The sequence below is a fragment of the Lissotriton helveticus genome, chromosome 5_1, assembly GCF_964261635.1.
Source record: "Lissotriton helveticus chromosome 5_1, aLisHel1.1, whole genome shotgun sequence".
Classification (NCBI taxonomy): domain Eukaryota; kingdom Metazoa; phylum Chordata; class Amphibia; order Caudata; family Salamandridae; genus Lissotriton; species Lissotriton helveticus.
Window position 1 is genome coordinate 169,710,074 of NC_136065.1, and position 23,929 is coordinate 169,734,002.

Here is a 23,929-nt window from a genome sequence, read left to right on the forward strand (position 1 = left end):
AAGTGGCTTACGCAGGAACAGAAGAGTGCCCGACCGGGCAGCATGAAGCCAAAGTGAGGAACAACCACAATATAGCCTCGCAGACAGTAATCAATGACCACTGCCATCAGAAGAACTGTCCCGCAGGCGTAGCTTTAACAAGAGTAGGCATACCCGAAGGAAGAGGCCAAAAACACCAAGTTAACTAATGGTGGGAATAGACTCAGAATCCAAGACCAACACTCCAGAAAGACACGTACAGCGTCGAACACCAAAAAGGGAGCATATGTCAATTTGGAAATCACTCCAGTAAGCTGCAGCAAGGAGGAACCTAAGGTCAACTTGCAACCACTCAGAAAAGCTCCCCCACAGATGGAGATATTGGTCCAGACCTCGCAGCCTCGACAAGAGGTGGCGACTTAGGAAGAGGATACCAAGGCACCAGGCATGCAGACATAAATGTATAACATACAATTATGTAGAGACAGAACGAGCCAGGAGCATGAACATGTATATATCGGACCATATCTAGAACAGTAAGGGCAGGTAGGAGCCGTTTGTTAAGAGGAGACCATGAAACCTCCAAAGGAGGTGGATGACCATGGCGATAGCAGATGGCACCAGGGAAAAACATAGAACACCGTACAACAGACCACCAAGCGATGCATGGAGCCCACATGATCTCCAGGCCCAGGTGAGATAAGTAAGGCTATATAATAGCATACAAGTACCCCACATGGAGTAGGCATACCCCAAACAACAGGGGACACCTCTTAAGGCAATAAGCCAGGCCAAAAGAACACAGTAACGGACCGAACCCGTGAACTGAGTTCCGAGCCGTAATGACATTACCAAGCTGATCCACCGGCTGAAAACCACAGTCAGAGGACATAGCAACCTGTGGAACACGGCCACAAAAGGCCAAGAGGCAGCTGAAAGCAAGACGCATCCAAGGGATGCCAATAAAAGGGTAAGCACCTTGACCACAGAAAAAAGAAGACGTAAGGCCTCACTGCCCATGTTAAACACAGAGCGCATCTAAAGGATGTGAAATGAAATAGTACCACAGAAGACAGGCCTAAAAGCACTTAAGTGGGAGGACGAAAGCCCGCCAGGAGCCGGTGAACCGCTGACTTGGGGTGAGCATCAAAGAGCAAAACCCCTTCAAACGGTAAGTCAACCAGTTGCTCCAGGATATTTTCAGGGAAGACGCTATCTCGCAACCAAGCGTGACGCCTTAAGGCAACAGAACTCGCCATGGCTCGGCCCAAAGAATCCGCAGTATCTAAGGCTGAACGGATTGTGAATTTGGCATGGTCGTGGCCATCCCGGATGAGGTGAAGGAGATCAACGCGAGCCCCTTCAGAGGTGGCAGTAAGCAAATACTCTGCAGAGTCCCACAGGGCAGAGGTAGCCCGAGCCAAAACACACACTGTATTTAAGGACCGTAGGGCAGCACTAGTGGATGCAAAGACGTTCCTACCTCATAACTCAAGACACCTGGACTCCCGTGAGGGAGGAAGCATTAGAGGGGGCAGAGAAGGAAAGGCATTCTGCAACACAAACACCTGCGCATCAGGGTGCACAAAAATACAGACCGAATCATGTGTAGCTGGACAGTGGCGGTGCAAAACTGAACAGCCACCGGTTCACCTGAAGCAGGTCGGTTCCAGGTACCCAAGAGGGCATCATAAACGGAAGCCTCAAAAGGCAAAAGCGGCTCCACATTTCCGGACCGACGGTGGAGGACCTCAAGCAAGGGGTCCACAGACAAAGGGGTAGAGGGGGGTTGCATATTTAAAATGAGGGTGGCCAAAGAGACCACTCACTCACGGAGGGCTACCGTGGCACCAGCCACGGCAGCCCTACGTGGAGGTAAAACAGCTCATCAGTGGGGGAGGGTTGTAAGTTGACCCTCCCAAGACATTGAGGGTGTGCCCAATGCCCCATGGAAGGAAGCCCCAAGGAAGAATGAGGATCCTGACGGGGCTCCTGGGGAGGCGAACAGCCTGCGGGATCTGGGAGCTCCTGAAGTGGCTCCACAAATTCCAAGGGGGGCACTGGTAACATTAGCTCCAGTGACGCCGGGTGGGAGGGCAGCACTGAACTCTCTCCAGAGGCCTCTATAGAAGAGTCCAGAACTCTGCATGGACACAGCGCCAAAACGACGCGTATCGGCGCCGATTGAGCCTAGTCAGACGCAGACTCTGCAGCATTCGGCGCAAGTCGGCGCCGTCCGCAGCCAAAACTATGACAAGCTCCCCCTCTGAAGGAGAGGGCGCTGGGGCCAGCAAGACAACCTTCCGGGGTCATCCCGGCGCCGGCTCCGTCTCATCCATAACAGGCTCTGATTCCGGAGAAAGGAGCGGAGGCGGAGCCGAGCCTCCGGCACCAGGACAGCACTGACCCTGGCTCCGGACAGGCGGCCGCCTGCCCGAAAGGCTGGGGCATGCTCAAGTCAGGACTAGGAGTAGTGGTAACCACCTGTGGCACAAATGTGCAAAACTTCCTAGGCAATCATAATAAGGGAACTAATGCAAGGAAGGACAAAGAGCTAAGTAAATGCACGTACATTCATATATTATTTATTTACCAAACAGATTTTTGTATACATATAATAAAAAGTTGCAGTTTATACAACACAATAACATACACAATTAAAAGAAAAATTAAAATGATGATACAATCACCAACATTTTAAGGAGACAACAACAATTAATATTTAAAAACAAAAAAATGTGGCAGAATAATATTTATCGACGCGCGTTTCGGCGTTAAGGACAACGCCTTCTTCAGGAGCCACACAGATTTCTGCAACATAACAGAAAAATATACAATTATAACAAAACCTAACTTATTATGTTTAAAAAAATCAATTCGTGCATTTACAGTTTATTAAAAAGGAAAATATGTCCTCCACATAATAGCTATTAGACCCTAATGATACAAGCGTACGATTATATACAAAAAGACACGGATATTAGCGACGTTTGTGAAGTTGGAAAACCATGATAAATCCAACACTTAAAACATAACCAGTTTCCATAATTTATAAAGCATTATAAACCAACATTTTAAATAGACACTTCAAACAATTCACTATAATTGACAAGACATTATATTCAAATTTCTATGTCCATTTATGTCAGCCTAAAACATCCTATAAGTCTCTGTTTTGTAGTAAGTCAATCCCTCTTTCTACCATATATCTGTTCTTTTTAATCTTTAGGAACTATTTAGTTGACAAAATGGACATAGGAACAGGAATATAATGCCATGTATAACTGTCCTTTGAAACTTATAGGTTGGATTTATCATGGTTTTCCAACTTCACAAACGTCGCTAATATCCGTGTCTTTTTGTATATAATCGTACGCTTGTATCATTAGGGTCTAATAGCTATTATGTGGAGGACATATTTTCCTTTTTAATAAACTGTAAATGCACGAATTGATTTTTTTAAACATAATAATTTAGGTTTTGTTATAATTGTATATTTTTCTGTTATGTTGCAGAAATCTGTGTGGCTCCTGAAGAAGGCGTTGTCCTTCACGCCGAAACGCGCGTCGATAAATATTATTCTGCCACATTTTTTTGTTTTTAAATATTAATTGTTGTTGTCTCCTTAAAATGTTGGTGATTGTATCATCATTTTAATTTTTCTTTTAATTGTGTATGTTATTGTGTTGTATAAACTGCAACTTTTTATTATATGTATACAAAAATCTGTTTGGTAAATAAATAATATATGAATGTACGTGCATTTACTTAGCTCTTTGTCCTTCCTTGCATTAGTTCCCTTATTATGATTGCCTAGGAAGTTTTGCACATTTGTTTATTTCCCTGTCCTAGGAATCGTTACCTTTATTCAGGGGGCCCTTGTTTTTCACATGTAACCACCTGTGGCACCACAGGGAGCCCCGCGGGGCAATGCAGTGCGGCACAGGCGCCGTGGGTTGTAGATGGGGACCCAGCAGGGCCATGCCCTAACTACACCACATCTCCGACATTCCTATGAGGCAAAGGCTCAATTGGCGCCGGGGGCGAACCTGCCAGCGAGTCCGTCAGAGACTCCACAAGAAGCGGAGGTCCCAAGGACGCCCCAGGAACGGGAGAGGGCCTAAGGGAGGCCTGCAAAGGCGTAGCATAGGCCTCCATTTGGGCCAGAGTCGCCCCCACACCGGGAAAGGGCAGATAGAGGGGGGACGACAGTCGGGACCGCACGTCCGTAAAGTTCCGGGAACCAGTGCCCCGGACAACAGAAGAAGGCGAGGTTGAAGACCTGGGGGACAAGCACCTTGATTTACCAAGTGGAGAAAGACAGCCCCTGACCCCAGAGGGCGATCGACGGCGGAACTGAACAGTAGAGGGGCCTGCCGTTGACGAAGAGGCCGAGGGGCGAGACGAGTCCAACCAGGACAGCGTTGCCAAGAGAAGCTTCATACCGTGCTCCCGCCGAGACTTCGGTTTCAAACGTTGGCAGGCTTCACAGTCCGTGTAGTCATGGTGCTCGCCCAGGCACCACATACAAATAAGATGCGGGTCCGTCGCAGACATTTGCCGCGAACAGGAATTACAAGACTTAAAGCCCGAAGGCATCGCACACTGTTCCCGACGCGAAGCGTCGAAAATGAGGCCTGAAAACAGGCCAGAGGAGCTCACTCCGGATTGCACGGGGAAAAGAAGGAAGCTGATGTCAGTGCGCCGGGAGGGACTTATATGACCTCGCTGACATCACGTACGTAGATGACTTTAGGGCGGGGTCATGTGGCGCCTTCCCCCGGCACACAGAGGTGCTGCTGCAAAACATTTCCGGATCCAGTCTCACACCTGGGGATATTCTAAGTTAAGGAATCTGCGGCTAGATGTCTATCAGATGTTTGAACTAAAAAAAAAATGACTGAAATTCACCAGTTACAGCTAACTATAACTTGTGCCCCGCCATCCACTGCTTATGACCTCACATATTACATCACTCATGTAGTGCAATATGAAAATTTATGACATCACTGCTGAAATCTCAAATGAGGGGGTGTGCAACCTCCCACCCTGAGCTTTAATAGGCCCGGGGACCCCATAACCAAGGGCCAAAAACAATGATAAGTGGGGGGGGGGGCGCGTGTGCCCACCCCCAATAAGCCTTCTTCAGACCTAGGACCCACTGCCTGATGCTAAATGCATTTAAAATGGGAGGCCCATTAGGCCCCGGAGATACCATCCCCCAGGGCTAAAATCTAAGGGGAGCTAAATATAAATAGGAGGAGGGGCGGTGGGTGTCTCTTCCCAGATACCCTTGGGACCTCATGCCCTGTGGCAGTTTTTATTTTTATTTAAAGGGGGTGGGGGTCCCCCTTCAGGTAGTCTATTTTGGCCCCAGGGACCTTATCCGCTAGGGTCCCCATTAATATTAGGTGGGTGCTCACCCAGGGCACAAACCAAACACCACGTTCAGGGCCACTGGGGAACCTTGAAACTCTTAAACCAGTCCTAGGATACTTGTTTCTTGTCCAGGGAGGAACTGGCTTGGCAGTTCGGGCTAGACTGTTCCCATGAGGCACAGGGTCAAGACTGATTTGCATATGGACAGGTCTAAACCGGGGTGGCATGGTGAGCAAAAGAATGATGGATTTCACCCAGATCTCTTGACTGGGGGTGAATGTTTTGATTTGTTGTGCATTCCATCCATCAATTGTGTGTCTTTTGTTGTGTTTGCAGGACCCCACACTAGACAACGGCAGCCGCCTTTGTATTGAGGGCTAAGCCACTCTAAACTTAAACGTGCCTGCCCCCTACCTCCACGGTACAATGGCAAATTTTTTTTTGTATTATTACTTTTAAGAAGAGCACGGCGTTCTCTTTAGGAACACTGCGCTTTCTTTTACCTTTTTTTAATAAACGTGCATGCTGAGTGCGGAGGCCACTTTAGGGACACCGCGCTCTGTTTCTTTTCTTTAACTTTACTGTTGAGCGCAGTGCCCGCTTCAGGGACACAGTGCTGTTTCTCTTTCTTTTTGTTTTTATTTTACTGATGAGTGCAGCACCCACTTTAGGGACACCGCGCTGTTTTTTGTTGTTTTTTTTACTTTAATGGTGAGTGCGGCGCCCGCTTAATGGACACCGCGCTCTGAAATACAACAGGTCTCGTTTTTAGCGAAGTTTGACCTATTGGTACTGTAAAAGACAATGCCTTTTAATATTGTAATAGGCATTGCCATTTACAATGCCAATCAAAATCTTGCAATTGGGAGACCTATTGCATTGTAAATGCTTGCATTGTGTTTTTTGCTTCAGGACAGGGGACTAAGTCCCGGAGCCCTGTAATCGCTGCCAGCAACATTTTTCTCATGTTTCTAGCAGCCAATCAGAACACTCGCCCAAGGGGAAAAATGTTTCCTGGGCCAATCTCGCGTGAGTCCATCAAATCCAACCATCCAGATACACAAATCTTTTTTAAACTTCTTTTTGCAAAAACTACAGAACGGATTTACACCAAATAACAAAAGGCACAATCTGCAAACCAAGATCTATCTTCCAGCCATATTGTGTGCAATTCCGTTCAGCAGTCTTTGTGAAAACGCTTCTGACAAAAGTCTATAGAGAATGATTGTGGATTTTGTATTTTGGGTGGATTTTGTATTTTGGGACCCCACTTTTTTCTCGGCCCCCGCTTGACTGATCCTTGCAAAAAAGAGCACTTTTTTGATAAGTTTTGTGAAGATTCGCCAAACAATGCCAAAATGATAAGCACAATATCTTGTGGATCCCGGATCTCCCTGGGGCCAAAACAACATGCAAAAGGAGGGGAGCTCCTAGGCCCCCCTCCTGGAACCATATATGGCCCTTGAGACCACCAACACTCTGGGCCGGCTCCTGCTGTGTCCCAGGGCGCCTACCCCCCAGGACATAGCTGTTTGGTGTATGAGAGGTTCTATGGGGGTGTGAGTGGTTCTGTGGATAATGTCATCAATAATATCATTTGAGATGTCATCAGTGATGTTACTGACCAGGTCATCAGTGATGTAATACGTGAGGTCATAAGCAGTGCATTGCGGGTGCCCAAGTTATAGTTCGTTCAGGTAATCAAAAATGCTGAATCCCAATAATTTTGTATGAGCAAAATCCGAGCCTAACTTTCACTTCCCATATGTTTTTTTCAGTGAAAAAAAATAAACATACATATACACACACATGTAATAGAGTCCCCCGTACATAATAAGGATATTGTAAGTCACCAAGGAGTTTCCCTTATAAGATTATGGAACTCCAAGGTGACCTCCAATATCCTTATCATGTAAGGATATTGTTGGGCAGCGGGTACTTTATTCTTTGTAATACATGTTCATACCATCACCTTTCCCACAAACCACTTAAATCCTTGGCGCATAGCTCTTTCATACGAAATAGAGCATGTTTGCAAAAATGAAGAATACAACTTGAATCTAGGGCAAAATTATACCTATAAAAAAAGCTATCAGATTTGCGTTTTTAAAGGACACAGTAGCTCGGAATCAGTGGAAACATGCAGAAAGATTCTAACTTTTCTATAATTACCTAAGGAGCACAAAAAATAATCTTGTTGCCATAAATATCTCCTTCATACAGAGATAGAAAAACAAGCATTTGCAATGCAATAGGTCTCGCATTAGGAAAGTGTGAGTTATAGGGATTGTAAATTACAACTTTTTTTAAATATGTGTTTGCTTTGAAAATATATAAATTAATAGCATTTTTATGCACAAAGCCACGAGCTTACACTTTTCAAATGAGAGTCCTATTGGCTATGACAATGCTTGTTGGTAGCAAGCAAGGACAGTGCTGTTGTGGTGCTGAGTGATGCTGTAGTTGGACTGAATGATGTGGTGGTGTCCCCGAGTGATGTGGTGGTGCCCCCGAGTGATGTGGTGGTGGCCCCGAGTGATGTGGTGGTGCCCCCGAGTGATGTGGTGGTGCCCCCGAGTGATGTGGTGGTGCCCCCGAGTGATGTGGTGGGTGAGGGTGTGTGGGGGGGGTGAGGGGGTGTGAGGGTGAGTGAGGGGGTGAGGGTGAGTGAGGGTGAGTGGGGGGGTGAGGGTGAGTGAGGGTGAGTGGGGGGGTGAGGGTGAGTGAGGGTGAGTGGGGGGGTGAGTGGGGGGGTGAGGGTGAGTGGGGGGGTGAGGGGGGGTGAGGGTGAGTGGGGGGGTGAGGGGGTGAGGGGGTGAGGGGGGTGAGGGTGAGTGGGGGGGTGAGGGTGAGTGAGGGGGTGAGGGGGTGAGGGTGAGTGAGGGGGTGAGGGGGTGAGGGTGAGTGAGGGGGTGAGGGGGTGAGGGTGAGTGGGTGAGGGGGTGAGGGTGGGTGAGGGGGTGAGGGTGAGTGAGGGGGTGAGGGTGAGTGAGGGGGTGAGGGTGAGTGAGGGGGTGAGGGTGAGTGAGGGGGTGAGGGTGAGTGAGGGGGTGAGGGTGAGTGAGGGGGTGGGGGTGAGTGAGGGGGTGGGGGTGAGTGAGGGGGTGGGGGTGAGTGAGGGGGTGGGGGTGAGTGAGGGGGTGGGGTGAGTGAGGGGGTGGGGGTGAGTGAGGGGGTGAGGGTGAGTGAGTGAGTGAGTGGGTGAGTGAGGGGGTGAGTGAGGGGGTGAGTGAGGGGGTGAGTGAGGGGGTGAGTGAGGGGGTGAGGGAGGGGGTGAGGGAGGGGGTGAGGGAGGGGGTGAGGGAGGGGGTGAGGGAGGGGGTGAGGGAGGGGGTGAGGGAGGGGGTGAGGGGAGTGAGGGTGTGTGAGGGTGTGTGAGGGTATGTGAGGGTGTGTGAGGGTGTGTGAGGGTATGTGAGGGTGTGTGAGGGTATGTGAGGGTATGTGAGGGTGTGTGAGGGTGTGTGAGGGTGGCAGGGCAGACATCATAAAACAGAGAAGAGACTGCGTGGTGACTGCGTTGGTCAATTCCAGAATCAGGAGGGGCAGAGTCAGCACAGTCTGCGAGGGATCAACGTGTCTAGAGGCAAAGCGTAGCGGATGTAGCATTGCAGCTAGCAAGTCAAGTGTCTTCAAGCTGAGTGTCCCTAGAGAGATGGCAACACAGCAAAGGCATTTGAGGAGCAAGGCTACTGTAAAGAAGCACGGTAGGCTTTTACTTTCGTCCAGAAACAAGTTCTTGACATTGCTGTGGCCGGGAGAGGAGAAGGGTGGGGAGGTGCGGGGGAGCGGCAGCCTTTGAAGTCTGATGCCGAGGCACAGACAAATGGTGGTGTGTTATGTGGCTGGCGATGGTGTCCACGCGCATAGGTCACTTGAACTGTATGCGAGCCACAGCCGTTTTGGTAGACTTTTCTTTTCCGCTTACTATAATCTCGCCGGAGCAATGCGCAAGCGAATTGGCCCAGGCGAGCACTAAAAAGCACAAGAAAAAAACCCAATGTTTCATTTTCATTCTTTATACAGCTGCTTCTTCATGACCTGATTTGAGTTTCCAGTCACTCCTGGCTCTAGCGCCACAACTGAACTGTATCAATTATTACAGCAGAGTGGCTACCTCATTTCTTTATAATAGGCAACTGTTTGGGTCACAAGTCTCAGAATATAAAGAAGTTTAAGACCAGTTTTAAATACAAGGATTCATTAGTCGGCGTTTACATTTTAAGTTATTTGGGTAGGGGCATACGGTGAACCTTAAGATGACCTGAAGGCACCAACCCTCGGGCGGAAATATATTGTATTAGGGAAGGTGGGGGCGCTCTAGCTCTCCCCTCCCCGAGCCTGTAGCGGCCCAGAGACCCCATCACTCGGGGTCAAACACCTCAGTGTTAGGAGAAGGGGAATGAGTCCTCTCTCCCGAGCCCAAATAGGCCCCAGGGACCGCATCCCTCGGGCCCAAACAGTAACTACAGGGGAGGGGGCGCACAGCACCACCTACAGGGGAGGGGCACGCCGGGCTGGCTCTTTCCCTCCGTCCTGGGGAGCTCCCCAGGACACAGTATGTGTCCCTGCCTGCAGGAGCGTGGGCAGGTAAAGACATCCGCTCCCACCCAGCGGGAGCTTTGAAAATGCTACCGCTGGGTGAGATCACACATCAGTCTCCCTGCCCGTGCAGGCTGGGGATTACTGGCGCCATGCTCCCCCGTTACGATTTGTGGCCTGGGTGGGCACAGGGCATCACTTACATGGAAAAGGCCTCAGATGGGGGTCTCCTGGTTCTCTTAAGGCTAGGGGAGTGGAGAGGGCAGAGGGCACATGCCTCCCTCCCCTAGAATTAAAAGTATGGCCAGGGGGATGGAACCCAATTGGACTCTGGGAGGGAGGGGGCATGCATGCCTCCCACCCTAATATTAATGTATTTGGACCTGGAGGATGAGATCCCGGGGCTTCTAGAGGCTCAATAAAATCAAGCATGGATACGGGCCAGGGAAATACATGCTTAAAAAAAAAATAACGAGTATGTTAGACAGGGGAGAGAAGCAGCTTCCAGTCTAGATCATCTACCAGAAAAGAGGCAGCAGATCTGAGGGCTGCTGTTCGATGGAGGGAGCATGGCTGTATGTTCTGTATATGCACATGCATTATGCAAAAGTATCATCTGCTGCGGCATCTTGGTTTCAATTTGAGTAGTTACATTTCCCCCACCTCTGGCTAATGAGAACCTAAGACACCAGTATTAAGAGCTATACGTATATATAAGAAAAACCTGGAAACAATCCGTGGGAACGATGGGATTTAAGGCGCAAAAGCAATTAAAAAGAAATCAGCCATGATGACCAACATTGAAGATGCCAAACGCCAATGACAAGCCGTGGTTGAAAAAATGTAGTTCAATAAAAACCTATTACCAAACTAATCTAAAGGCAGAAATGAAAATTTTGGTGAAACACACATATAGGAAAATGTGTTGCTCAATACCCTCATCTCCATGAAAAACAACTTATTGAATGATTTACAGCCGGCAAGTGTGGTAGCGTTCTAGTTGTTCCGACACAGGAACAGGAAGCAGTCAGGCAGGAAGCGGAAGGCGGCCATATTGTTCTGGCGCCGACCGCAAAGACGCAGCACAGCCCCGGCGCTCCCATTAAAGATTCATAAATCTCTATTAAGGTGTGGAACTCTCTTCATTACAATGGCGACGAGTCGGGATCCATAAGGACCCGCACGGACACGCGACGTATGCGCGAACACCCGCATCACGCGTGAGAGACGACAGGAGCGCGGCAGGGGAGCTGAAACAGCAGCGTTTTGGCGCGAATAAAGGCACATCGCGTCCCCCAGCCAAACAAAGCCAAGTAAGCCACCAGTGCCCCATACACCACCCTGCCCAGCAAAAACCACGCAAACACAGCGCAGAGGGCACAGAAGGGCAGAGGAGGACTATCCAGTGGGACATAAAGGCACACCAAATCTGTGCAAACCTTAGTGACCTCACACTGAGTCCTGGGGCCAGGCGGTGAGGCGCAAACTGGCGGAGACAGAAGGACCATCGCGTCCAAGGACAGGAGGAGCGCCGCAGGCGACAGCCATCCTCGTTAGGAGCACTCACGAAGAAGACAGTGAAGAAGAGAACAAGGAAGACAGCGAAGAGGAACAGGACGCTCCAGGCAGTCCAGCCAGACAGGCACCTAACAAAGCCACAGTCAGGAGGAAGACACCAGCCATGGCAAACCAAGGCACGTCTCTAACCCAGCTAGTACCTTTCCTCACGAAGAGCGGAGAACCAGAAAGAAAATGGGAAGACTGGAAGAGGTACTTTCTTAATTACTTGGAGGCGCTAGAAGAGGAGGGTGACACTCCGTTCACAAGCAAAAGAAAGAAGAAAATTTTGCTCCACAACTTAGGCCCAGAAGGACTCAGGATATACGACACCATTGTTAAAGGTGAGAGGAACGCGGGAGACACTGAAGTGTTCGATCATGCCATCGAGGACTTGGACGCACATTACAGACCGGTGGTGTGTGTCGCCATTGACAGGTTTAACTTCTTTCAGAGGAAGCAGAAAAACGGCGAGTCAGTAGATGAGTACGTGGTTGCGTTGAAGAAGTTAGCCCTCACGTGCAAGTTTGGAGGATTGCACGATGACCTCATCAGGGACCAAATCATTATGCATACCTCCAGCTCTCACATACAGGAGAAATTGTGGGTTAACGGCGACGCCCCTCTGAAAGAGATCTGGGCGATGGTAAAGAAGGCCGAGCTATCAAAGAGGTGCGCGCAAGCAGCGAAGAGGGATGCCCAGGAGTCGCAAACGGTATGCAGAGTGATGACGTCAAACAGAAATGACAGATGGAAGCAGAACGAGTCGCGGAGGAACCAAGGTGGAAGTAGAACTGATTTCGCGTCCAGACCACATGTGGACAGCAAGTCACACAAAGCAGGGAAAACACAATGCTACCGGTGCGGCAGCAGCAGTCATCTGGGAAACGACAAAGCATGCCCCGCCTTCAGAGCCAAATGCTCCTTCTGCAACATCTTTGGACACTACGAGAAGGTATGTCGCAGGAAGCCCAAAAACGCCATGGTGAGACTGGTAGACCTGGAACAACGAGATGACTCCAGCGACCAGGAAGATACGGTGGAAGAGGAGGAAATTCTGTACATCGACGTGCAGATATTGGAGATGGATAGCTCCAGCTCGGACAGACCCAGATTGGACATGCACATAGGTGGTGTGCCCTTGGAGATGATTGCGGACAGTGGAGCGCCCATATCCATCGTTCAGAGAAGGGTGTGGGAAGACAACTTTGCGACTAGAATCAAGGATTCTCTGCTACCCATGGACGTGAGGCCGGTGACGTACACAGGACAGAAGATTCCCATGTTAGGGTACTGCCCGCTCATGTTTGAATTTAGAGGACGGCACGCGCAGTGCAAACTGTATGTCGCGGAGAAAGGCCCGTCCGTACTGAGTTGGAAGGACCAGGGAGCTTTGGGGATCCAGCTCAACCCAGGAGGCATCAAGAAAGTTCTCCTTATGGACATGGAAGTCAAAGAAAATGTACAACTGTGGCAGACGACGTATCCAAGAGTGTTCAATGGGCAAATCGGTGAATTGAGTAAATACACTCACCTGATCAAGCTTAAAGACGGAGCGGTGCCAGTAGTGCACAAAGTGAGGAACATCCCGTTCCGCAGCAGAGAGGCAGTACAAATAGAACTGGAAAGACTAGAAAAGGAAGGGGTCATCAGGGCGATCGAGAGCGCAGAGTGGCTGTCTCCCCTGGTCGTGGCCCAAAAGCCCAACGGCAAAGTCCGTCTCTGCGTGGACCTGAGGGAATTAAACAAAAACATTGTCGTAGATAAATTCCCCCTTCCGCGCATCAGTGAAATGTTAGCCAAAACCAAGGATGTCACATGGTTTTCCACGGTGGACCTATCATCGGCCTACCACCAAGTGAAACTTCACCCTTCATGCACCCACCTCACCTCGTTCATCACTCCATTCGGGTGCTATGAATTTGTGAGGATGCCGTTTGGCCTTGCGTCGGCAGCGGCTGTGTTCCAGAAGATCATGCACAAACTCTTGAAGGATTTGAAGGACGTACTCTTCTTCCAGGATGACATCTTGGTGATGGGGAAGTCAAGACAAGATCACAATGTGAAGCTCCACAAGGTGTTACAAAGACTGCAAGACAATGGACTAACCGCTGAATGGACCAAATGCAACTTAGGAGTCCAGTCGGTTACTTACCTCGGCCATGAAGTGAGTGGGCAGGGTATAACGCCGAAGAAGTCGAACATGAGAGCCATCGTGGATGCACCCACTCCAGAAAGGAAGGAGGATGTCCGGTCATTCCTAGGAATGGCTGAGTATTACAGCAAGTTCATTCCTCACTTCGCGACAAAGACACACTTCATTAGACAACTACTTAAGGAAATAAATAAATTCCAATGGGGAAAGGAGGAACAGACAGAATTTGATGCACTTAAGCAAGAAATGAGCACGGCCATCCCCCTCAAAGGCTTCGACCCACGAGCCGAGTCCATCCTTACCACTGACGCAAGTGACCGCGGCCTAGGGGCGGTCCTGATGCAGAGAGAGGAGTCCGGAGAGATATCTACCATCAGCTTTGCCTCTCGCTCGTTGGCCCCCAATGAAGAGAAGTTCAGCGTGGTGGAGAAGGAGATGCTGGCGGTAGTCTGGGCGGTAGAGAAATTCAGGCAATATCTGTGGGGAGCCAAGTTCCTAGTCAAAACGGATCACAAGCCCTTGGTCCGTGTCCTGACGTCGAGCGGGCATGATCATGCCACACCCCGTATTGCCAAGATGACCCTTCGGCTACTGGACTTTGTCTATGAAGTTGAGCACATTCCGGGGCCTCAGAACAAAGTGGCTGATTTTCTTAGCAGAGCGGCGGCAATGGAGGAAGCAAAGGACGAAGAGAAGCACGAGTGGGAAGGCTATGTGGTAGCCACCATCCAGGACACCGAGGGAGTGATAAGTGCCCAGGACTGGGAGAGTGCCTACAAGGAAGACACTGATCTGGATGCAGTGAAAGGATACGTCATACATGGCTGGCCGGAGAAAAGGCATCTGAAGGAAGAGCTGAAAAGGTACTGGGAAGTCAGGGAGGAGCTGTCTATAGCGGACAACCCAGTGTTCTTACTCCGTGGAGACAAGGTAGTTCCACCACAGAGCATCTTGGAGCGGCTGATGTCCTTACTCCATGAAGGGCATCAAGGGATCACGAAGACAAAAGCTTTGGCCAGGCAAGCTTACTGGTGGCCGGCCATTGATGTGCAAGTTGAACGGCACGTGCGAGCCTGCGAGTCATGTGCAAAGGCGGACAAATCCCAGAGTATGCTGAGACCGCCATTAGGGAGATTCCCTATTCCAGATGGTCCATGGGAAATGTTGTCAGTGGACATAATGGGGCCAGTACTGGACAAGGAGGGCATTGAGAAGTATGTGGTGGTGGCAATTGACAAGTATTCAAAATGGCCGGAGTTACAAGTTTTGGAACGAGTGGACACGGAGGCAGTAATACGTTTCTTGCGCACCACATTCGTAAGTGAAGGCATCCCAAGGATTATCATCTGCGACAATGGTCCTCAATTCACGTCTGAGAAGTGGGCCGCTTTTACCAGCAGGAATGGCATTGAGGTGAAGCACACCCCGATCTACCACCCGGCAGGCAATGGACAAGTGGAACGCTTCAACCGTGTAATTATGGGCACCATACAAGCTGCCATTGAAGACGGTCTAGATTGGGAAAGAGAGTTAGAAAAGATGATTTGAGCATACCGCATCACACCAGGGAGCACCGGATACAGTCCCTTTAAGATCCTGAGAGGTAGGGAAGCATTCACCAAGGACAATGCAGCTTGGAGGAAGTTGATCGTACAGAGCAAGTGGTCCCCAGCGGTGGTCAGGAAGAATCTGGAGAGAGCACAAGATGTCTACACAGCTCATTACGACAAAAGAAGGAACACCCGCAATACGGAATTAGACAAGGGAGATTGGGTGAGGGTGAAGCTCGCCATCAAGAAAAGAAAAGGGGAAAGCAAGTTCTCCCCACCCCTCAAGGTAGTAGAGCCCTATGCCCGGTCTGCCCTGCTGAGCGACTGTAAGGTATGGTCGATGGACAGAATGGCAAGGTGCAGCAAGATAGTAAAGTGGGAAGAGGAAGCTGAAGAAGGCGTGGAGCAGGTTGTCGAGGAAGGAGAATCAGGAGGTAGAGAAAGGCAAGAAGAAAGTGTTGGAGGCAGCGGAGAGAGACAAGGAGAGAATGTCGAGAGCGCAGAAGGGCGGATAGAAGGTGAAGAAAGAGAAAGGAGGAGATCAACAGAAGGAAGAAGTGGAAGTGAAGACTGCAGTGAAAGGAGAATGAAGATCAGAGAAGGGGAGAGTGCGAGAGAGCGTGTGGAAGACAAGACTACAGAAGGAGAGAGAAGGAATGAGGGAATGGAGACTCGAGTAGGAAGAAGGATCAAGGTACCGGAGAGATTCAAAGACTTTGTAATGGACTAGAAGTAAGAACTCTTGTATATATTGTTGGGTGCATAAAGGGGGGAGATATGTGGTAGCGTTCTAGTTGTTCCGACACAGGAACAGGAAGCAGTCAGGCAGGAAGCGGAAGGCGGCCATATTGTTCTGGCGCCGACCGCAAAGACGCAGCACAGCCCCGGCGCTCCCATTAAAGATTCATAAATCTCTATTAAGGTGTGGAACTCTCTTCATTACAGCAAGTCATAATGATGTTTTCCAAAAAGGCTACTATTTAGTTTCGCCGGAGAAGCGTGATGTCACGCCAGCAGTTCTATCGAATGACTCGCATACTGAATTCACAAATTCAAAATAATAAAGAGCAACAAACACTAAACCCTTCCCCCACAGCTGACACAATGAAAGCAGCAGTGCGGATGGGCTTTAGTGTGAAGGAAAGTGAAAGGCAGGCGACTGATCAGAGACCACTTGCATATAGGAAAGCCAATCTCACATCAACATTACCTCCCTAGCAATTTAGAAACTGACACTCTGGGGCAGCAGCTAAACATTAAATCAAAACTGCAGCCCAATGTACTTGAAACATGCAAATGCAAAGTTCACCTCAAGAGGAGGACAAAAATATTGAAGCAAATCCAAAAGAATGTACTGCCTAGAGAACCGTTGAATTACATGCACACAACTTACGTGTAGAAGAAGTACAGCAGCAAGAAACGACTGGCCTTGACAATAACCGATTTCTTCATCATATACAGAATATGCCTGAAAAACAAAATAAATGGTGTAAAGATGCATCTCCTAAAATGACATTTTATGAACATCTTCTGTACTAAAATCGCGCGCTGCCGGTGGTCCTGACTTCGGCAATAGATTAGGGGAATCATCAACAAACTAATAAGTAGCCCTGAGGTTCCGGATGCAGCCATGATCCAAGTTCAGGCTCCGACTAGAGCGGTCTCCGCGGTACTGCAAAGGTTCAGGTACCCCTGGAACGGCGCTTCAGGCTTATGCTCATCAATGCTGCGATGAGATGTGGGAAGAACCGGTGCGTACATCTGTGTGCACTGTACCTGCATGCAGGATGCTAAAACTGGCTATGCCCTCTGCTCGGGACCCACTGTGCAAAGACGTTGGCAGCACACTGCAATCAGCTGACAACCAACCAGGCGTTGGCTACGTGTGAACGTTGACTATACCCTGCACCAGAGCCCACTGCCCCCTGCCCCGTGGCGCAGCTTGGATCAGTGAGAATTGGGGGGGGGGGGGGGGGAGGTCAGATATTCCAACAATCACGCCGGCATTTAATGCTTGGGGTCAGTGAGAATGGGGGGGGGGGGCAGATATTCCAATAATCACTCTGGCAATTAATGCTAGGGGTCAGTGAGAATGGAGGGGGGCTTCAGATATTCCAACAATCACTCTGGCATTTAATATTAAAGTATATTATACAACACGGAAGGCGCACGAGGGGGGCTTAAGAGGCAATGGAAAAGGCGAGGAAGGCAGATTAGCAGGGTTAATAAGTTAGAGAAAAAAACAACATTTTGTGAAAATAACCAACATTTTTAAGACTTTCAAGACAGAGAGAGTGCGAGTGCGTTTGTCTGTGTATATATAAACAAACACTTCTGGAGAAATCCGTCAGATGTCTCAGTACACCCGACTGAAACCACTTGTACACAACTATCTATCAGAAAATACATTTGTTGGGCTGCATTACACCCCGAACAACTTTCCCATTCCCCCTCCACCCACCCCAAAGCTATGCCCCACCTGCCTTGAGCGGAAGACCATGCACACACCAAGATCGGAGGGCCCGGATATAAAGCCAGGCAGAGTAGAAGAATTAAAGTTAAAATGTATTTTTTTAAGTAGTATAGGCGACTTAAAAAAACATTTTAAATATCTCTAAAAAAGTTTGCATGGCATTTTCTTTCAGTGATCCTTGTGACTAGTCGCTTTTTTATAGATGATGCTCATTGCAATATTTCATTTTTACAAGCTGACATCACACTTGTGTAGCTTTTTTTTCAAGCAGCCGAATGTCGAGTGAAAAGAGCCCTCTTTAATACAACTTATCTGCTCTGGCTCCACTGCACTGCAGATGCTCAAGGTACTTTTCGTAGGTTTCCATGTGAAGGGCCACAGGAGGCCTTCCATCCGAATATGCTCAGCTGCCCAGTCTCACTACAAAAGCTAAATTGTTTCTGCCAAACGCCTCTAAGAAAGAGGCCGCTGAAACACCGCCATGTTCCTGGTCAAGTTTTGATAGATTTAAGTTGGAAGCAAGAGCACGGGGAGAAAGAGAAGGGAAATGGTGCCACCATGAACCGGAGTATGAAAAAAGCCTACATATTTGTGATGTTTTACTTATTCCAAAACGGACCCATTGAGATAACATACAAACATTTAACTCTGGCGGCCAATATCTTAGTTTTTCCAACATTAAGTATTAAATGGATTTCTTTACAGTAGTCGCCTTAACTCCTCAGGTTCCCTTGAAGAGCAAATGGAGTTAAATAAACCAATCAGAAGATGTTCACTGTAAAGCATACACGGAACAGGAAAAGCATTCATCCTTGGAGAGGAGGAAAGGGAGGTCCGCCGTTTATCAGGAGGATCAGCAAAGTAAAAGACAACCAACAAGGGGGCCAGAATACATCTCTGTTCCAACCCATCAGGTGCTGGAATGTACCTAGACAGTCTTCCCTGAGAATCGGCGTCCACGCAAGCCCAATTATCACAGTGCTGGACACACAAAATAAGATTTAAGATTCCTATATGGACAGACCTCTTCATCCAAAGCCTCTCACTGTTGACCACTACAAAAGTTGCACCAAAGCTAATAAAAAATACGATACAAAGGGGCCTTGGCTCAACTGACTTCTGTGCAATAGTTCACAGTGAAAAGCAAGGTCTTCAGGGGACAGCTACGGATGGAGAGTGTGTCCATAATAGCCTGGATGGGTAGACTTTCGAAGTTGTGCGTGAAGACCTCAGTTGGGCTCTTACAGTGCACCTTGGCTTTGAAATGAAAAGGAGCGAGAGAGGATGCTTAAATCCTGGAAGCTAGTATGTGCAAACAACGTGGAAACTGTTTAGGTGTTTTGTGTCTGTAATAGGGGCATTGTCACAGAAACAGTGCAGCTGCACAAACACAGTTAGTTGTAAGAGAAAAATGTGATAATAGATCCAGTCATGCTTGCAAATAGTTAATGTCTCTTGGGTGCTCAGCAGTATGCAATTTAAACTATAATAAATATCGATCATAGGAAAGTGCAACATTATTCCATCAACTACATTGTAAAATGTCCCAGGGTCCCGAAAATAGCAGAAGAGTAACAAAGAATGGGCATTATGCAAACAGGCCGAGCACCTAATGGGGCCTTATGATTGACTCATTAGGTTGTACGAGCCAGTAGGACCAGCTGGCATACTTCCTGGTATTAGCCCACAATGGCATATGATTTTCCCACACAATCCTTTTTACTCATTTTTTCAACAATCCTTACAATTTGCCACTTTTCCCATTGCAGTAACTGATTAGAAAAGACTTTGTGAAAGCCTTTAAACATGCAAGTAGGTGTGCACAGACTGAAAGGGGTATTCCAGCCCTGGGACTACAGCTCTTACTTCTTCTAGCCTCAGTATGTAGATTTGGGTAAAAGTGGAACATTCAGGGGAATTCAAACCCTTTTAAAATATTAGTTTTAGGCATAACCAGAGAGGCCATGATCAGAGCTTTAATACAATGAGAATGCTTTCCATAACTTGTCATCTCACTGCATGGCACCAAAAGGACAAGAGGAATTTTATCACGAGGACACAGATTTATTAAGCATTGCGTCCCATAGACTAGAATAAGATACTTACCTTTCGGTAACGCCTTGTCTGGTAGAGATCAGATCTAGCCGCAGATTCCTTACCTTTGAATTATCCCCAGGCACCAGACTGGATCCAGAAATGTTTCTAGAGCAGTACCTCTAAGTGTCGGTAGAGGGCGTCGAAAGACTCTGTAACGTCGTCCACCAGATGCAACGTCGACAGAGTCCATATAAGTCCTCGCCCGACACGCTGACGTCAGTTTCCCGCAACTATTTTCCGTGCTAAAATGCAGAGCCACATATAGAAACTTCTATGGAAACAGTGTGCCCAAAAAGTATCTTCTTCTTTAAATCGTTTATATTAATTATTATATATTTTATTATTTAAATTTAAAAAAAAAGCAAAAGACTGCATAAAAGGGATCTGGAGGAAAGGGAGAATCAGTTCGCAGAGAGGGGAGGATGGGTGGGTTGGTAAGGAATCTGCAGCTAGATCTTGTCTTGCCATATAAGGTGTTACAGAAGATAAGTAACTTATTCATCTCAGAGACATCGAGACGCTGATTCCTTACCGTTGAATGAGATACCCAAGCAATACCATTGTGGAGGTCTGTGAAACAATTCCAAGAAGGATCCCGACTACGCTAACCGGCCTATATAAGAAAAAGAGACACCGGCTGCTAGGTGAGGAGGTGAGGAAGAAGACATCCCCCCAGAAACATCATGGGGAACCCCACACACAGGGAACCCCACACACAATCGAATCCTTAACCGTGCAAAAACAAAGCCACCATGGCAGAAAAATAAGAGGAATTGAAAAGAACACTCCATATAAAACATAATACTACACAACCCCTAAATGTCAAGCGGTCAAGAGAAGGGGGCCGAAGGCCAAGAGCAAGAGCTAAAACAACTTAGCCAAAGCTCTTAGCCATAAAAGTAAGTAATGCAAAGAGCACCAACCAATAGTTTAAGAAAGCAAGGAAACACTTTGAGAGAAGTAAGATCTCTGGAAATATGCAACGGAGAATCTTTTGGGGGAGGGGGGAATAGCGAGTGAAAAGCAATGAACATGCGGAGGATCCTCCAGGACATGAGGAATAAGCACATCAATTCCAGCAAAAGCATGCTCTGCCCTAAGAGAGGCAGGAGATCATGACTTACTATAGAGATACCTAATAACCAAGAAATAAGATGTATACATGCATACCTATACACACGCATGCACATACGCGCGGTCACATGCACATACGCGCGCATGCATACACACGCGCATGCATATATACGCGCGCGCATGCATATATACGCACACATATATACACACGCACATATACATACACGCGCCCGCCCGCATACATACATACATACCCGCATGCATATATATACACACACGCCCGCATACACACAAACACGTGCCCGCATGCATACACACGCGCGCCCGCATGCATGCATACATACATACACGCGCCCGCATACATACACACACACGCCTGCACACACGCACGCCTGCCTGCATACATACATATATACACACACACACACACACACACACACACGCGCGCCTGCCTGCATACACACACGCGCCTGCCTGCATACACACACGGGCAACCGCATGCATACACACATGCGCGCGCCCGCATGCACGCATACACACATACACGCATACACACACATGCATAAACGCGCGCATACACGCGCGCGCGCGCATGCATGCATACACGCACGCCCGCATGCATGCATATACACACACGCGCCCGCATGCATACATACATACATGCCTGCATACATACATACATACATACATACATGCCTGCCTGCATACATACATACATACACACGCCCGCATGCATACACATGCATGCATATACACACGCGTGCCCTCATGCATACACACATGTGCCCTCATGCACAAACGCGTGTGCCCTCATGCATACACGCGTGTGCCCTCATGCATACACGCGTGTGCCCTCATGCATACACGCGTGTGCCCTCATGCATACACGCGTGTGCCCTCATGCATGCATACACGCGCGCCCGCATGCATGCATACATACATACATACATACATACATACATACATACATACATACACACACACACACACACACACACGCGCGCATGCATGCATACACACGCGCGCCCGCATGCATACACACGCCCGCATGCATGCATACACACGCCTGCATGCATACATACGCACGCGCGCCCGCATGCATGCATGCATGCATACGCACGCGCGCCCGCATGCATGCATGCATACGCACGCGCGCCCGCATGCATGCATACGCACGCGCGCCCGCATGCATGCATACGCACGCGCGCATGCATGCATACGCGCGCGCCCGCATACACACGCGCATGCATGCATACACACGTGCATGCATACACACGCGCCCGCATGCATACACACGCATGCATACGCACCCGCATGCATGCACATGCGCCCGCATGCATGCATGCATACATGCGCGCCCGCATGCATTCGCCCGCATACACACGCGCCCGCATGCATGCATACACACGCGCGCGCCCGCATGCATGCATACATACATACACGCGGGCCTGCATGCATACACGCGCCCGCATGCATACATATACACACACACTCGCATGCATGCATACATACGCGCCCGCATGCATATACACACACGCGCACGCATGCATACGTGCCAGCATGCATACGCATACATGCCAGCATGCATACACACGCCCGCATGCATATACACACACACGCGCCCGCATGCATGCACATGCGCCCACATGCATGCATACACACGCGCCCACATGCATGCATGCATGCATGCATGCATGCATACACACGCGCCCACATGCATACGCGCCCGCATGCATACATACATACATACACATATACACACGCGCACATACATACACGCGCCCGCATGCATGCATGCATACATACATACACACGCGCGCCCGCATGCATACACGCGCCCGCATGCATGCGCATGCATGCACACACGCGCGCATGCACACACGCGCCCACATACACACGCGCGCCCGCATGCATGCATGCATACATACATACATACACACGCGCCCGCATGCATACACACACACACGTGCCCGCATGCATGCATACATACACACGCGCCCGCATGCATATACACACAAACGCACGCGCATGCATACGCATGCATACGTGCCAGCATGCATACGCATACGTGCCAGCATGCATACGCATACATGCCAGCATGCATATACACACACACACACACGCGTGCACACATGCCCGCATGCGTGCACACACGCCTGCATGCGTGCACACACGCCCGCATGCGTGCATACACACGCCCGCATGCGTGCACACACGCCCGCATGCATACACACGCATACATGCATACATACATACACGCCCGCATACACACACACACACACATACATGCCCGCATACACACACACACACGCCCGCATACACACACACGCGCCCGCATGTATACATGCATACAAACGCGCGCCCGCATGCATACACACACACGCCCGCATGCATGCGCACGCCCGCATGCATACACACACACACGCGCCCGCATACACACGCACACGCGCGCCCGTGTACACACACGCGCGTGTGTGTGTATACGGGCGCGCGCGTATACGGGCGCGCGCGTGTATGCATGCGTGTATACACACACACACACACACACACAGACAGCCAGCCACACACAGACAGCCACACAGACAGCCAGCCACACACAGACAGCCACACAGACAGCCAGCCACACACACACACACAGACAGACAGCCACACACACACACACACACACAGACAGCCAGCCACACACACACAGACAGACAGCCACACACACACACACACACAGACAGCCAGCCACACACACACACAGACAGACAGCCACACACACAGACAGACAGCCACACACACAGACAGACAGCCACACACACACACAGACAGACAGCCACACACACACACACAGACAGACAGCCACACACACACACACAGACAGACAGCCACACACACACACACAGACAGCCACACACACACACACACAGCCAGCCACACACACACACACACACACACACAGACAGACAGCCACACACACACAGACAGCCACACACACAGACAGACAGCCACACACACAGACACAGACAGACAGCCACACACACAGACACAGACAGACAGCCACACACAGACACAGACAGACAGCCACACACACACACAGACAGCCAGCCACACACACACACACACACACACAGACACACA

At 49.3% G+C, this 23,929-nt stretch overlaps 1 protein-coding gene across 2 annotated transcripts in view; it reads right to left on the reverse strand.

The window, feature by feature from the left end:
* The window catches only part of RABGAP1 (RAB GTPase activating protein 1), an 855,191-nt gene that overhangs the window by 315,181 nt on the left and 516,081 nt on the right, over positions 1-23,929 (reverse strand). For both annotated transcript variants that reach the window (XM_078641966.1, XM_078641967.1), the window contains one exon: positions 16,556-16,630. In XM_078641966.1, the coding sequence (XP_078498092.1) occupies positions 16,556-16,630 (75 nt within the window). The remainder of the gene's footprint in view (positions 1-16,555; positions 16,631-23,929) is intronic.